The 15,241-nt window shown below is 40.4% G+C and overlaps 1 protein-coding gene and 1 pseudogene across 2 annotated transcripts in view; one reads left to right on the forward strand and one right to left on the reverse strand.

Moving 5' to 3' along the window:
* Window positions 1-4,227: 4,227 nt before the first annotated feature.
* The window catches only part of LOC309857125 (phosphatidylinositol 3,4,5-trisphosphate-dependent Rac exchanger 2 protein-like), a 159,138-nt gene continuing 148,124 nt past the window's right edge, over window positions 4,228-15,241 (reverse strand). The window contains exons 6-8 of the mRNA XM_082749985.1: window positions 9,104-9,237; window positions 6,159-6,323; window positions 4,228-4,301 (exon numbers count right to left, since the gene is read on the reverse strand). Of these exons, the coding sequence (XP_082606111.1) occupies window positions 6,197-6,323; window positions 9,104-9,237 (261 nt within the window). The 3' untranslated portion in view covers window positions 4,228-4,301; window positions 6,159-6,196. The remainder of the gene's footprint in view (window positions 4,302-6,158; window positions 6,324-9,103; window positions 9,238-15,241) is intronic.
* LOC309857130 (coiled-coil domain-containing protein 50 pseudogene) lies at window positions 11,238-11,873 on the forward strand (annotated as a pseudogene). Its single transcript has one exon. The product of its transcript is annotated as a coiled-coil domain-containing protein 50 pseudogene (transcript).

Genomic DNA, 15,241 nt, shown 5'->3' on the forward strand with positions numbered 1-15,241 from the left:
TAAACACAGTTTGAAGAGAAAGAGCAAGCACCAGAACTGGACATGACAGGGATGTTGGAATTTTCAGACAGGGAATTTAAAGCAATGAGGACTGGACATCAGAAGAAGACAACAGAGTAGGAAGTTCCTAAACTAATCCTTCAACCTCTGGATACAGCTAGGAAACACCAACATCAGAGTAAATAATCCAGAAAATGACCTGAAGATTAGCACAAGACTCCCCACAGCTAAATGTAGAGACAAGCCCACATTCAAGACAATAGGAAGGAAAGAGACATAGTAGGGAGTCAAATGGACCTGTGAGACTGTCTGCAAGAGGGAGGGATGTTGTGGGCTCAGGGAGGGGAGAGGAACAGACCCCACACCAGGCATCCCAGGCATGGGAGATCCTGACTGAGAAAACAAATCAGCATAATATTTGGCTGTGAAAACCAGAATGGGCAAAGAATCAGTTCCACTTGGAGCTTTAAAATCAGCAGCTTGGTTCTAGGAGAGCCAGAGATAGCACAACAAATACCGCTCCTGTGATACAGCACAGAAGTAGCAGTTTGAAAAATGCCTAGAGTACACAGGACGATTGACTGATTGATTTCTTAATCTCAGAGCATGTGCTGGAGGCAAGGATTTTGGGGAGACTTCACCAAATACAAAACAGCTGGCAAGTATCATTTTGCTCCCCTGCACCCCAGCGTAAATAAGGGGACACCTGAGGGAACTAGCACAGATTAATACTCTAGAACTAGCTTGCAAACAGTATGCCTTGTCCACACACAGTTCTGTGAAGCCATACCTTCCATCCCAACCTGACACCCCAGGAGTTTTCCCAAGCAGCTGCAGGTCCTGTCCTGCAGCAGGCCAGCTCTAACCTTGATAGAAACATGTATCCTGCCCTTACATTCTGCAGACCTGCTCCCACCAATACAATCTTGGCTGGAGACCATCAAAAGCAGTATTACAAGCCTAGCAGTGTGCAAGCAGCCCAACAGCAGCCAGAACCACTCTAAAGTGATTCCTCCCCTAGGAAGAGAAGATAACCACACACACCAGTTCCACTGTGGACCCAGCAATGAGCTAGGGCCAGGCATCTGGTATGACTGCAGGCCCCATCCACCAATGAAAACTTCTCAGGGAAAACACAGGAAAATCACCCCGCAGTTTGGTGTTACCGCATCTTTAGAAATGTCTGGTCTGACAACATGATTTTAAGGAGCTTCCACACTAACCCACTAAAAACTCAAAACCTGTACATAAATGTATCTGTGTCCTTATGGAAGCAGTGGGGCTGCCAAGGGGGTAGAAGTGACTGCAGTGGTCTGATATTGACACTTTACAGGCTTATAAGAGGTGTTCTCATCTTGCTTCTTTGAAGGCCCCTTCCCATTTATGGTGGTCCTTCACACTTCTGTTTTACTTGAATGATTTCCCCAAACCAAAGGGTTTAAAACAACATTGATAATCTGATATGGTTTCTGTGGGCCAGCCATCCAGGTGCAACTGGATGGGACAAGGAAAAAAGAAATGTCAATGATTTCAAGAAGTTTAAACCTACCAAGTATTAGAACACCATCTCTTCTACACTAATTCATTCTCGTATTAATCCTCAGTCTCCCAAAGCAGACAGAAGGCATCTGGTCCAAGAGGGGTTCTGGGCAGCGTCCCTTCCAAAGGCCATCTCCCCTTCAGCCAAGAAGTCCAATGGCCAGGTCCCAGACTTTCAACTCATATAATTTCTGTGCTTTCTCTAGGGACACCAGGGAACTTCTGGGCTCTTTCTCTGCCTTCTAGGAGGCTCTACGGGGCTGGGTCTAGTGCTCTCAGCCGACTTGTACCACACTGCCAGTTGTTTCCTCCTGCATTTGCCAAATATATCAGCACGGGAGGATCAAGTGAGGACATGTCCTCTCAGAGAGATACATGGTGAACAGATAGAGGTCCTCTTTCTTACATTGTTCACCCTAATCTTTCAGTAGTTTCTACCATCTCTTGATTTCCCTGGAATTTCAACCCCAGGAGAGGGGGGTGGGGTGGGTCAGAAGCCAAAAATTCGGCTTCACGCTTCTGTTTTACTTATATCCCCAAACCAAAGGGAACAACATTGATAATCTGATATGGTTTCTGTGAGCCAGCCATTCAGGTGCAACTAGCCAGGTACCTGTGGCTCAGGATCTCTCACAAGGCTGCAGTCAAGATGTCATCTGGCTCTTCAGTCATCTCAGGGCTTTTCAGGGGAAAATCTTCTTTTGAGCTCACTCAGGTGGCTGTTAGCAGCCAGAGGTTCTTTATTGCTATAAGCAGGAAATATTCATTCCTTGCCACATGGGCCTCTCCATAATTTAGCCCACAACAAGCAGCAGGCTTCCCTAGGAACAGAAGAGGGAGGGACGGAGGGAGGGAGAGCAAGCTCAAGAGGAGACTGGTCTCTTTGTCAACTAACTTCAGAAGTGACATCCTATCACTTTTCCCCATTCCGTCCTTTAGAAGTGAGTCAGTCGTTCCTAACTGCATTCAAGAGGTAGAGTATGCAACACAAAACTATGTGTACCAAAGATGGGAATCATTGGAGACCCTTAAAGGCTGCCCTCCATAATTTGGTGGGACTTTACCTTTGCTAGCCACCACGAGAATCTTTGCATCCTTACTAGAACATGAACTAGGAGAATATTTTATCAAGCCCTTCTGGGATCCTGCAAGCAGCTTGCCTAGAAGTTCCTTGCACAAGGGTGCCTGTGTGCTCCGTAAGTTCAGCGTCTGACTCTTGATTTTGGTTCAAATCGTAATCCTATGAGCTGTGAAATCCAGCCCAACATCCACTTCTGCACTTGAGTGGAAAGGCTGTCTAGGTAACTCTCTCCCTCCGCCCCTCTCCCACTTGTCTGTGTGTGTCCTCTCCCTTTTTGTCTAGTAGTAGAAGTAGGAGGAGTAGTAGGAGTAGAAGCTTTTTGCATAGCAGTTCATAATGAGACAACCCTGGTTTGGAATGGGAGCTCTGAAATTCACTAGCTGTGTGATCTTGGGGCAAATTGTTTCCCCTCTCTGAACCTCAGTCATATATGACACACTGGGTTATTGGGACAATTAAGTGAACAGTAAAAGACATTTCAAACCCTTCATTCTATTCATTCTATTAAGGCATAGAATCCCTTAATAAAATCAATTCTCAGTAGAAGTAGTATCAGCAATTTGATATTTTTATTTTTTGTATGCTTCACATTGAAAAATACTCTCTCACATGCTATAGGGAATATGTAGCATTAGTACAATAATGGGGTGGATCTCCAGTAAAAGGAGCAATGGGTATGGCTTAAGGGGTAAGCACAGGAGCTTTTGGGCTCTGGTTGTGAGTGTTGGTGGCTGCTAGGAAAGGGAATCAGACCTGCAGGGGACCCAAGAACTTGGGAGTCTGGCCAGTGCACCCTTGCTCCCTTCTTGGGCTCCTGGGGATTCAGGGGAGCCTTTGGCCCTTGTGGGCTGTGCCCAGAAGAGCAGGAGCAGGAGCAGGAGCCCTCCCCCCCCCCCCAGAGACAGGCTGGACCCTGGGCCCAGAGTTGGCCAGCTTCTGCCTGAGGCAGTGCTTTTGTGCCTGGAGCCTTTGGAACTCCCTCTCTGGCCACAGAACAGCTTTCTGGCTCTCCTTACTTCTGTTGTCCACAGGAGGTGCTCACGGTCATGCAAAGAGGAGATTTTTCCACCCCTGGCGGTGCAGGTCCTAGCCCATGGACCTGTAGAGGCCTAAGTCCCAGTGGGCAGCAGCCGCCTTCTTGTGCACCTTGGCAAGTTCCTTATTCACTTGCAGGCAGCGTGCCTTCACCTCCATCACCTTCCTCTTCAGGTGTTTGATGTGCTTTTCCCATAGCTTAGGCTCTGCCTCCAGCTTCAGGTGCAACTTCTGAATCTCACTGTTCAGGAGGAGGGTGTTTGGCAGGTGAAAAGATCTCTGCTCAGCCTGGTGGATAATTTTGTTCCTTGAGAGCTCTTCATGCCTCTGATGTGCCTTCTTCTGGGCCCTGGAAGGCTTTCCTTTGTTCACGAGGGTCCCGCCTGAGGGCACATGGTCAGTGGAGGAGGAGCCAGTCTCCACCTGCCTCCTTGAGCCCCCACGTTCTAGATGATCTCTAAGCAGCTCCAGCAGATGCATCAACTTCAGTAGGATCTGGCTGAGGGTGTGGTGTTGGCTCTGGCCCTCACCGGTGGCCTAAACCCACACTCCTCCATCAGGAAGCTTGGGCCCGCCTGCAAATCAGTGCGTGGCAACAGGAGCTGACAGTAGCTGGGGTGGGGGGGTGAATCCCTCTATTATATACCTGAAACAAATACAACACTAGATGTCAATTTATTGGAATTAAAATTTTAAAAATTAAAAAAATAAAAAAATATCAAAAGGAGAAAGATAACAAATATCCAAACACTTAGAAAGAAACATTCTACATTATCAAAGATAAAAGATAATATCTCAATGTGCTGAACTGAAGGAAAATTAAATACAACATATTAAAATTTGTGGGACACAGCTAAATCAATGGATAGCCAAATTTATAGCACTTAATGCATATGTTAGAAAGGAGGAGGGGCATCATTCAGAAGGAGGGGTGGCTCAGTCAATTAGTCCAATTCTTGATTTTGACTCAGGTCATGATCATTCTCGGTGTTGTGAGACTGAACCTGCATTGTGCTGGTGCTGGGCATGGAGGCTGCTTAATAATCTCTCTCTCTTTCTCTCTGCACCCCTTCCCTGTCTCTCTCTCCCTCCCATCTAAAAAAAAAAGAGTCTCAAAACAACAAGCTCTCAGCTTAAGAACCTAGAAAAAATAGAGAAAATAAACTAAAGAATAAAACCAAAAGAATCCTTCTACCCAATTTCAAGATCTATAGCTACAGTAATCAAGAGTGTGGTGTGTTGGTGAAGGGATAGACAAATGGAACAGAATAAAGTTAGTGAAGTGGAAGAGGATCAAGGACCCAAAAGAGACCGACACCAATATGTGCAATGGGGTTTTGACAAAGGTAAAAAGCAGTTCAGTGGAGGCGTGACAGCGTTTTGAATAAATGGTGCTAGAACAAGTGGACTTGCATAGCCAAAGAAGAATAAGGAGAAGAAGAGGGAGGGGGAGAGATGAGGAGGTGGTGGAGGATGAGGACCACAATCTAAGTGGCATACCCTATACAAAACTTAGCTCAGGGTGCCTGGATGACTCAGCTGGTGAGGCAGCCAGCTCTTGATTTCAGCTCTTGTCATGCTCCCAGGGTCCTGGGACAAAGTCAGGCTCTAAGCTTACTGGCGAGTCTGCTTAAGGATGCTCTTTGCCCTTCTCCCTCCACCCCATCCCCTGCTCATGTGCATGCTCATTCTCTCTAAAAAAAAAAAAAGAAATTTTAAAAATTAACTCATAATTATTTACTGCCTTACATCTAAAGTGATAAAGGAAAAAATGGGAGAAATTTTCCAGAATGTAAAGCTAGGTAAAGAATCCTCCATTTGGACATCAAACCATTTTCCATAAGGGAAAAGTTGATTAATTGGACATTATCCAACAATCCGGATTATAAATCTGAACTGTGTGAAAGACCCTGTTAAGAAGACACAAAAGACAAGCTACAAACTGGGAGAAAATATGTGTAAACCACATACCTGATAAAAGACTCCTGTCTGAAGTATAAAAACTCAAAATTTGTCCCCCAAATAAGAAAGCAAGCAATCCAGTCAGGAAAAGGAAAAAAAAAGGGGGCAAAAGACTTAAATACTTTACCAAAGAGTATACAGATGGAAATCACATAGGAAGTTGCCATTGGGGCAATTCAAATTAAAACTACACTGAGCTCTCACTGCACACCTATCACAATGATTCAAACCAAATGCACCAGAAAGGGAGAGACAGACCCCACTACCAAATGCAAGGCAGGATGTGGAATGACAGGATCACTCCTGCATCGCTGTTGGGAATAGAAGATGATAGAGCTAAATCTTGAAAACAGTTAACAGTTTCTTTTCCTTTTCAAAGCCTTGAGTTAAATTCGAGTTAGCATGAAATGTAATACCAATTTCGGGTGCACACTAGAGTGACTCAACACTTCCACACAGATTCTTTGAAAACTAGACTTGCTACTACCATATGACCCAGTCATGGCACTATGGCATTTATCTTAGAGGAATCAAAACTTACGTTTGTTCAAAAGCCTGTACATGAATGTATCTGTGTCCTTATGAAAGCAGTGGGGCTGCCAAGGGGGTGGAAGGGACTGGAGTGGTTGGATATTGACACTTGACAGGCCTGTAAGTGATAAACTCCTCTTGCATCTTTGAAGGCCCCTTCCCACTAATGGTGGTCCTGCGGAGGAGGAGAAAAGGAATGTCAATGATTTCAACAACTTTAAACCTGCCAAGCATTAGAACACCATCTCTTCTATGCTAGTTCATTCTCCTATTAATCCTCAGTATCCCAAAGCAGACAGGAGGCATCTGGTCCAAGAGGGGTTGTGGGTAGCATCCCTTCCACAGGCCATCTCCCCTCTAGCCCAGAAGTCCAATGACCATGTCCTAGGCTTTCAACTCATCTAATTTCTGTGCCTTCTCTAGGGACACCAAGGAACTTCTGGGCTCTTTCTCTGCCTTCTAGGAGGCTCTACGGGGCTGGGTCTAGTGCTCTCAGCAGACTTGTACCACACAGCCATTGTCTCCTCCTGCATTTGCCAAATATCGGCATGGGAGGATCAAGTGAGGGGATTTCCTCTCAGAGAGATACATGGTGAACAGAACAGAGGTCCTCTTTCTTACATGGTTTACCCTAATCTCTCAGTAGTTTCTACCATCTCTTGATTTCCCTGGAATTTCAACCCCAGCAGAGAAGCCAAAAATGTGATCTTAGGTTACTGGGACTAAGTCCATGTCAGGCTCTGCACTTCAACGGGAAGAGTCTGCTTCTCTCCCTCTCCCTTTGCCCCTCCTGCTGCTCACTCTCTCTCTCTCAAAATAATTAAATAAATCTTTTAAAAATAAACAAAAAAACCCTTCAAGATTTTAATTTTACAAAATCTTTTCTGTTGTTTACCAATTTAACAAGGAAAGTCATAAGACTGTAAATGATATCATCATTGTACACAACTAACCTTGCAAAAGCTTGCACTTGAAGGCAGGCATATATATTAATCCGTATAAGATCAATTGTAATTTTAAAAAAAGTTCTCATTCTCAAATGGATGCCTTTAATAACTGGACCTAGATGGATGTATTAATTGACTCCATGGGCAAAATCCTTTCATGATGTATATCAAATCATCATGTTGTTCAATTAAAATATATTACAATGTTATTTGTCAACTAGTCCTCAATAAAGCTGGATAAAAACAATTGTACCTTAACAACTTGAAGCACATTATAATTTTTTAATGAGTGCTATACAAGTAAAATTAACAGCCTTTTCTACATCTTCCTGAAACCTATTTCTGTGAGTCCCAATCTTGCTGCAAAATACAAAGAATTTAGAATTGCACAGTAAAATAAAATAGACAATTAATTTTCATATGTGGTAGAAAGCATCTTTTTTTTTTTTTAAACTCATTAAGGCGGGGATTAAAAACTATCTTTTTTTGAAAATTTTATTATTTCTTTATTTATTTTAAAGAGAGAGAGCATGTGTGAGATTGGGAAAGGGCAGAGTGAGAGAGAAGGAATGAGAGAGAGAAACTCAAGCTGACACCAATTTGTTGCAGAGCCTGATATGGGGCTCAATTTCACAAACCTGAGATCATAACCTGATTCAAAACCAAGAGTTAGACACTTAACCAACTGCACCACCCAGGCAATCCATAACTATCTTTTGACTTTAACCCTAACCTGTTCCCTTTCAGCAAGACACATGGGTAGTTTTATGCTTTCTCAGCATCACTGTATTTTTGCACTAATGTCTCCTGCTAGGGCATTCTGATACTATAATCCAAGAGGTTGAACTCCCATGCCATCAACATAGCTGCCAACTCAGAGAACTTGCTCTTGACATCTTGTGTACATTGACTTAGGAAATTTCATTTCAAGAGATGAAGAATGATGTTCCCTTAATGTTGCCTCAGAAATCAGTGTTTGAGTTTCTCATTCTCATGTTACCAAAAATCTTTGGTTACATTGTCCTCATTTCTGAACCTATAATAAACACTCACGCAAACCCTGCATCCTCAACCCATCTGTTTTACCTTTAGATTTCATGAAGACTTTTAGTACCTTTTCACTGAAAATATTGTATCCTAGATATGGTTAGGAGGAAGTATATAAAGGCTCTGGAAATTTCCTAATTAATTTCAGCTTTATTATTTTGCTTAAACAATCTGTAAAATGTTTCACCAGGTGTTCAAGGAAACATCCTATAAATTAAGTACCTCCTGAGGAAAAAATTATATTCCCAACTTTAAAACAAATAACATACATCAGTAACACTGCTACATTAAATTACTTAAACTAATGATAACTAAGATATACCAGGAACTTGCTTGGGTTTCATTCATTCACTTGTTCATTCATTTATTCACTTATTCAACAAATACCTCTTGAGTGTCTTTTTCACGGCAGGTCCAGTCTCGGGGGAAATAGCACAGAATAAATAGCAAGACCAGTATTCTCATGGACTTTATAGTCTAATCCATCAAAGGTGGCAACAAATAAATAAATAATAAAGAAAATATTAGCAAGAATTTTCTAGATACCGATATAAAATTGCCGGGAAGCTATACCAGATGGGGCAGTCAAGGAAAATATTTCCAAGGACAGGGAGGAAATTACTGGGAAACAGCACTGGGAAACATGGAAGACATTTTCGCCTTTCCTATAGAGCCTGAGGCATGTGGGTTAGCAACAGAAGAATTTTTTTTTCCTCCAAAAGCTTCCTAGGAAGGTAGTGTTATTGAATGATAGTCACATTTCAGTCAGGTTTTACAAGAAGGTAATGAGAAGAATCAGAAAACAGGCTAAGAGTATGTGAATTTTACTGAGGAGATCCTGAGTTCCCAGGAGGACAGAGGAAAAGGTTGAAACTGTGAGATTGATAATTTATTTTTTATTAAAAAATATTTTCCAAGATTAATAAATTATTTCTAAAGTAGTACCTCTTTATCACCCTACCTGTGTTTCCTTTTGCAATACATCAGAAGATTATCAAAAAGAAAAAACACCCGTTCTTGAATATTTCCAGAAGAAATTTTCAGCAAGATGCCACACATTAGCATCTCAGTGCAGGTGTCAATGATATTGGATCCCTAGGTTAAAAAAAAAAAAAAAGTAAAAGAGAGAGAGAGACAATGTCCGATTACTTAACAGAAACTTCTGTGTAATTCTTTTTCTCATTAAAAGTCTGTTTTTATATCAAGATACAATATATGGACAGGATAAAAATTGAAACACCATAAATAAACACTGGATGGAATTCTCTTTTCCTCTCAGACTCCTCCTCATCAGTCTCAGCAGATACAACTGTGGTTAGGAGACTCTGGGTCTTCTTTTAGCTTTCTTACACATGTAGGCATATATAAGCATGGATGATACATGTTACCTATGCTCTTTTACAAAGAGATGATTTCAAACTGATGTGTAAAATTCATGTGTCTAGCACTCCTCTCCCCCTCCTCTCTTTCCTTGGTATGGGAAAAGAGTTCCATGGATATATCACAAAGTACATTAAATTCTCTAAATTTTTAACAGGTCTCAACCTATTTATCCACTCCTTGGATGGATAGAAGAAAAAAGAAGAAACAAAAGAAAAAAATAAGCTATTTAAAGAGAGCAACCTTCCATAGAGCTTTAACCCAAGTTAAAAGTTAGCATAGGCACTTCACTGAGTGCATGCTAAGGTCAGATGACTAGTGACAAAACTAAGTCTTAACACAAAAACTAACCACTGAGAGGAGCCACAGATGGAAAGAGCCTGAATCATGAACAGAGGAAAGCTGCCCGATGAAGCCGAGCACAAGCATTGGATTATTGTGTGAGCTGATCAAAAGTTTCTCCTTTGAGCCATTATAAAAGTGGCAGTGCATTTGTTTCTACAACTTAAACTATCACAAGTAATGCACTAAGTTAGACAAAACAAGAAGCAAAGAAAAAAAATTTTTTTAGTAGATAGCTGATAACATGCTCTCTTTTCAATATTCTGGTCTCTTTAAATCTAGGGATAAATTTCTAATTCTTTTTCAACTCAATGCTTTTATTTTTGTTTTTGATATTTAAAAATCAGACAACTAATTGTAAATTTCATATTTCCACAGTAATCACTGATACAGTTTCCCTGATTATAAAAATTTAAATTAAAGTGATAACTCATACATGTCAGTAAGAAATTTCCCAAATGGGAAGTGAAGAGAATGTGATTGTGCTGAGTATCTGCATTACAAACATATTTTATTTTTTTTTTTTTACTTTTTACTAACTTTATTATTTTAAAAATTTTTATTTATTTGTCAGAGAGAGAGAGACAGAGAGAGCACAAACAGGGGGAGCAACAGGCAGAGGGAGAGAAGCAGGCTCAATCCCAGGACCCTGGGGTCATGACCTGAGCCAAAGGCAGGTGCTTAATTGAGTGAGACACCCAGGCAACACTACACCCATATTTTATTTTTTGTTTTTATATTTAACTTAAATTAAAAAAATAATTTTAATTCCAGGAGAGTTAACATACCGTGTTATACTAGTTTCAAGTGTATAATATAATGACTCAGCAAGTCCATGCCTTATTCAGTGCTCATCATGAGAAGTGTATTCTTAATCCCCCTCACCTCTTTCACCCTTCCCCCGACTCACCTTTCCTCTGGGGACCATCCATTACAAAATATTTTAGATTTAAGACATTTCCCTTTTTTCATCTTTCATCATAAAGGTGGACATATAACTAGAGATCTATCAAAAATTTATACAATTACATATCCTACCTCATGTGATAGTGAAGTAAAAACTGTCATCAAATTCAAATATAAATCCCAATTTCAGTGGCAATGACTCTTACTTAAGTACTATCCCTACCTCAGAAAAAAATTACAATAGAATACTATTAAAAATGGAAATAAGGAAACATCACATTGATTCTTGCACAAGGACCTATACAATGTTATGGAAGTGGTTTTATTGATAACAATTTTACTAAACATACAAAATACTTCACCTTAGGTTATTTCTCATGGTAGCCCAAAAAAGTAAAACAAAGAAGCTAAGTTGTTATCTAATTAAATGGGACCTGCAAGAGAGGAGCAAGATGGGGGAGGTGTATGGAGATAGTTACTATTATGAAAATGGAGGAATGAAGCCAAGAGGGATGAAAGAAGCTCTCTCTACTCCCTCACGAGTGGCCCACAGAGATCAGGAATGGTATGATGCTGAAATTGCCAGAAAACTGCAAGAAGAAGAAATTTTGGCTACCCAGGTGGACATGAGAGCAGTTCAAGTAGCCCAGGATGAGGAAATAGCTAGACTTCTCATGGCTGAAGAAAAGAAAGCTTATAAGAAGGCCAAGGAGCGGGAGAAATCATCTTTGGACAAAAGGAAGCACAGCCCTGATTAGAAGCCAAAAACAACTAAATCGGCACACTCAAAGTCAAAAGAGAGTGATGACCCTCACTCCACCCTCACGGCCACCACCACCTATCATGACAGATGCTGAAGATTTGGATTACACTCATTTTACAAACCAGCATAATTCCACGCGTCATTTCTCAAAATCAGAATCCACTCATAAAGGTTTCCATCATAAGCAGTAAAACCCTAGGAATGTGCCTTGAGAATGGACTCACTGTAGCAAACATTACTGGATGATACAGAATGCATTCCACACTCATTTTTTTCCTCCTGTATTTGTATTCCTGAGATTTATCTTCAAGTGTTCTGACCATAAATAATTTTAATTCATTTAAAAAAATATATCATCAGGAGTTCAGCTAGATAGTTATCAAACCATTCTGAATCCCTACAAACTCAACAGGAGATCAAAGAGAAGAAGACCAGTAATTCTAAGAAGAGAAAATAGACCACTTTCCAGAAGGTAGAACGTGCAGAGAAGTGAATCCAAGGCGACATATGGGAAGACAAACTGGGGGGGAAGGGCCAGCTTCCAGCGAAAGAGGGAGCAGCTGGGCACAAAAAGGAACTTTTAGAAGTCTACACCACTGTGGGATGTCATTGTAGAGGCTAAGAGGGTAAGGGGTAACTCTTCTCGGGATAGTATGGTCTCAGGACCCACGGGGTCAAAAAAAGACCAGGGGTGTCTGAGTGTGGCAAAGCTTCCAGGTATAGAGCAGGGAAGCTGGCTTCAGAGACAGAGCCAAGGGGGGAGAACTAAGCTCAGGATTACCTTAAACCATAATCTGAGGCATAGTTGGGCCACTACTCTCCCAGCAGGAACCCCACAAAGGGCAGATCAGGGGAGAAACGCCCTTCCTCCTCCAACAGGAGCTCCACAGGAGCACAGTGCCAGAATCAGCTGGGTTTGGAGACTCCAAATGGGTCAATTCTCCAGAGATAGTAAAACTCAGTCACAGGATGAGTGAGCTTGGATTGCAGCCAGAGACCTGGGAGACAGAGGGATTAAATGCTTTTCTTTGAGGGTGCACTGAGCAGTAGGGCCCCCAAGCTCTCAGATCCTCCAAGGCCAGAGATTGAGAAGCCACCATCTTCATTTTGGTCCTCCAAAGTTATACAGAAAGTGTTCAGGGAACAAAAGTTCCTGAAAGCAAACACAAGCAGATTACTTAGCCTGGCCCCTGGCAAGGGTGGTTCAGTTCCACCTCAGGCAAAGACATTTGAGAATCACTGCAACAGGCCCCTTCCCCAGTATATTAGCAAGAACATCTAGCCAAGAACAAGTTTCCTCTCAATGAGAACTGCAGAACTCCAGAGCTAGGGGAAAGCAACACATAGAATTCATTACTTTTTCCCATGATTCTTTAGTCTTTGAAAGTTAATTTTTTACATTTTTTTTTCCTCATTCTATTTGTAAAAATTTCTCCTCCATCTTATTTTAACGTTTTTTAAAACTATTTTATCTTATCAATACCTTTTAAAATTCTTTTTAAATTTTCATTGGGATAGTCATATTCTATCCCTTCATTGTATTTAACTTTATTTTTTGTATACATACAGGTTTATTTTTTTTAAATTCTGGGACACAGATTCTTCTAATAGGCCAAAATATACCCTAAATCTAGCACATGTCTTTGTTCTAGTCTCCAGCCTAATCACATTCTTTCCCCTTTTTCAAAGAAATTATTGTTTCCTTTTTTAGAATATTTTTTAATTTTTAGCTTTACAGTCATATTCCACCCCTTCATCATGTTTACCCTTATTTTGTCTGTTCTATTCTCCAGTCTAATATAAATTTTTTTCTTTTTTCCTTTTTTCCTCCTTTGTTTTCCTCCCAGTTTTGGGTCTCTTCTGACTTGGTTAATATATAATTTTCTGGGATCATTGCCACCCTTGTAGTATTTTGTTCAATCATTCATCTTTTTTATCTGTATAAAATGACAAGGTGGAAAAACTCACCACAAAAAAAAAAAAAAGAAGAAGAACAAGAGGCAGTACGGATGCCTAGAGACCTAACCAATACAAACAACAGTAATATCTCAGAACTAATGTTCAGAATGATAACTATCAAGGTGCTAACTTGGCTTGAAAAAAGCATGAAAGACCCTAGAGAATCCCTTTCTGGAGAAATAAAATCCCTTTCTGGAGAAATACAGGAATGAAAATCTAACTAAGTTGAAATCAAACAAGGTATTGATGAGGTGTAATAAAAAAAATGGAGGCTCTTACTTCTAGGATAAATGAGGCAGAAGAAAGAATTAGTGATTTAGAAGACCAAATGATGGAGAATAAAGAAGCTGAGAAAAAGACAAACTACTACTGAACCATGAGGGCAGAATTTGAGAAATAAATGATACCATAAGATGAAATAGATGAAATAATATTAGGATAATTGGGATCCCAGAAGAAGAAAGAAAGAGAGAGGTAGAAGGTATTTTGGAAAAAATTATAGCGGAGAATTTCCCCAATTGGGCAAAGGGAACAAGCATAAAAATCCAGGAGGCTTAGAGAACCCCCCTCAAAATCAATAAAAATGGGGGGGTTATGGACATTGGGGAGGGTATGTGTATGGTGAGTGCTGTGAAGCGTGTAAACCCGGCAATTCACAGACCTGTACCCCTGGGGATAAAAATATATTTTATGTTTATAAAAAAATAAAAATAAATTTTAAAAAATTTAAAAATCAATAAAAATAGGTCCACACCCTATCATTGAATAGTAAAACTTACAATTCCTAGGGACAAAGAGAAAACCCTGAACGCAGCCTGGGACAAGAGGTCTGTAACCTACAACAGTAAAAATATTAGATTGGAAGCAGACCTGTCTACAGAGATCAGGCAGGCCAAAAGTACTGGCATGATATAATCAGAGCACTATAAGGAGAAAAATATGCAACCAAGAATACTACATCCAGCTTGGCTGTCATTGAAAATAGGAGAGATAAAAAACTTCCAGGACAAAGACTAAAAGAATTTGCAAACACCAAACCAGCCCTATCGAAAATATTGAAAGTGGTCCTCTAATCAAAGACAGAGCCTAAAAGTAACAGACCAAAAAGGAACAAAGACAATATACAGTAACCGTCACCTTACAGGCACTAGAAGGGCACTAACTGTATAGCTTTCAATAGTAACTCTGAATGTAAGTAGGCTAAATGCTCCAGTCAAAAGACACAGAGTATCAGAATGGATTAAAAAAAGAAGAAGAAGAAAGAAAAGACCCATTGATATGCTGTCAGCAAGAAACTCATTTGAGACCTAAAGACACCAGATTTAAAGTCAGGGGGTGGAAAGCAAGTTACCACGTTAATAAACATCAAAAGAAAGCTGGTGTAGCAATCCTTACATGAGATAATTTAAATTTTAAGCCAAAGACTATAGTAAGAGATGAGAAAGGAAACTATACCATGCTTACAAGTTTTGTCCAACAAGATCTAACAATTTTAAATATCTATGCCCCTAACATGGAATCAGCTAATTATATAAACCAATTAATAACAAAATCAAAGAAATACATCAATAATAATACTAATAATAATAGTAGGAAACTTTAACAACCCCCTCACTGAAATGGACAGATCCTCTAAGGAAGAGATCAAGAAGGAAATGAAGGCTTTAAATGACACATTGGACCAGATAGACATCTCAGATATATTTAGAACATTCTATCCCAGAATAACAGATTACACATATTCCTCTA

The sequence above is a fragment of the Mustela nivalis genome (assembly GCF_964662115.1).
Source record: "Mustela nivalis genome assembly, contig: HAP1_SCAFFOLD_405, whole genome shotgun sequence".
In the NCBI taxonomy this organism is placed as follows: Eukaryota; Metazoa; Chordata; class Mammalia; order Carnivora; family Mustelidae; genus Mustela; species Mustela nivalis.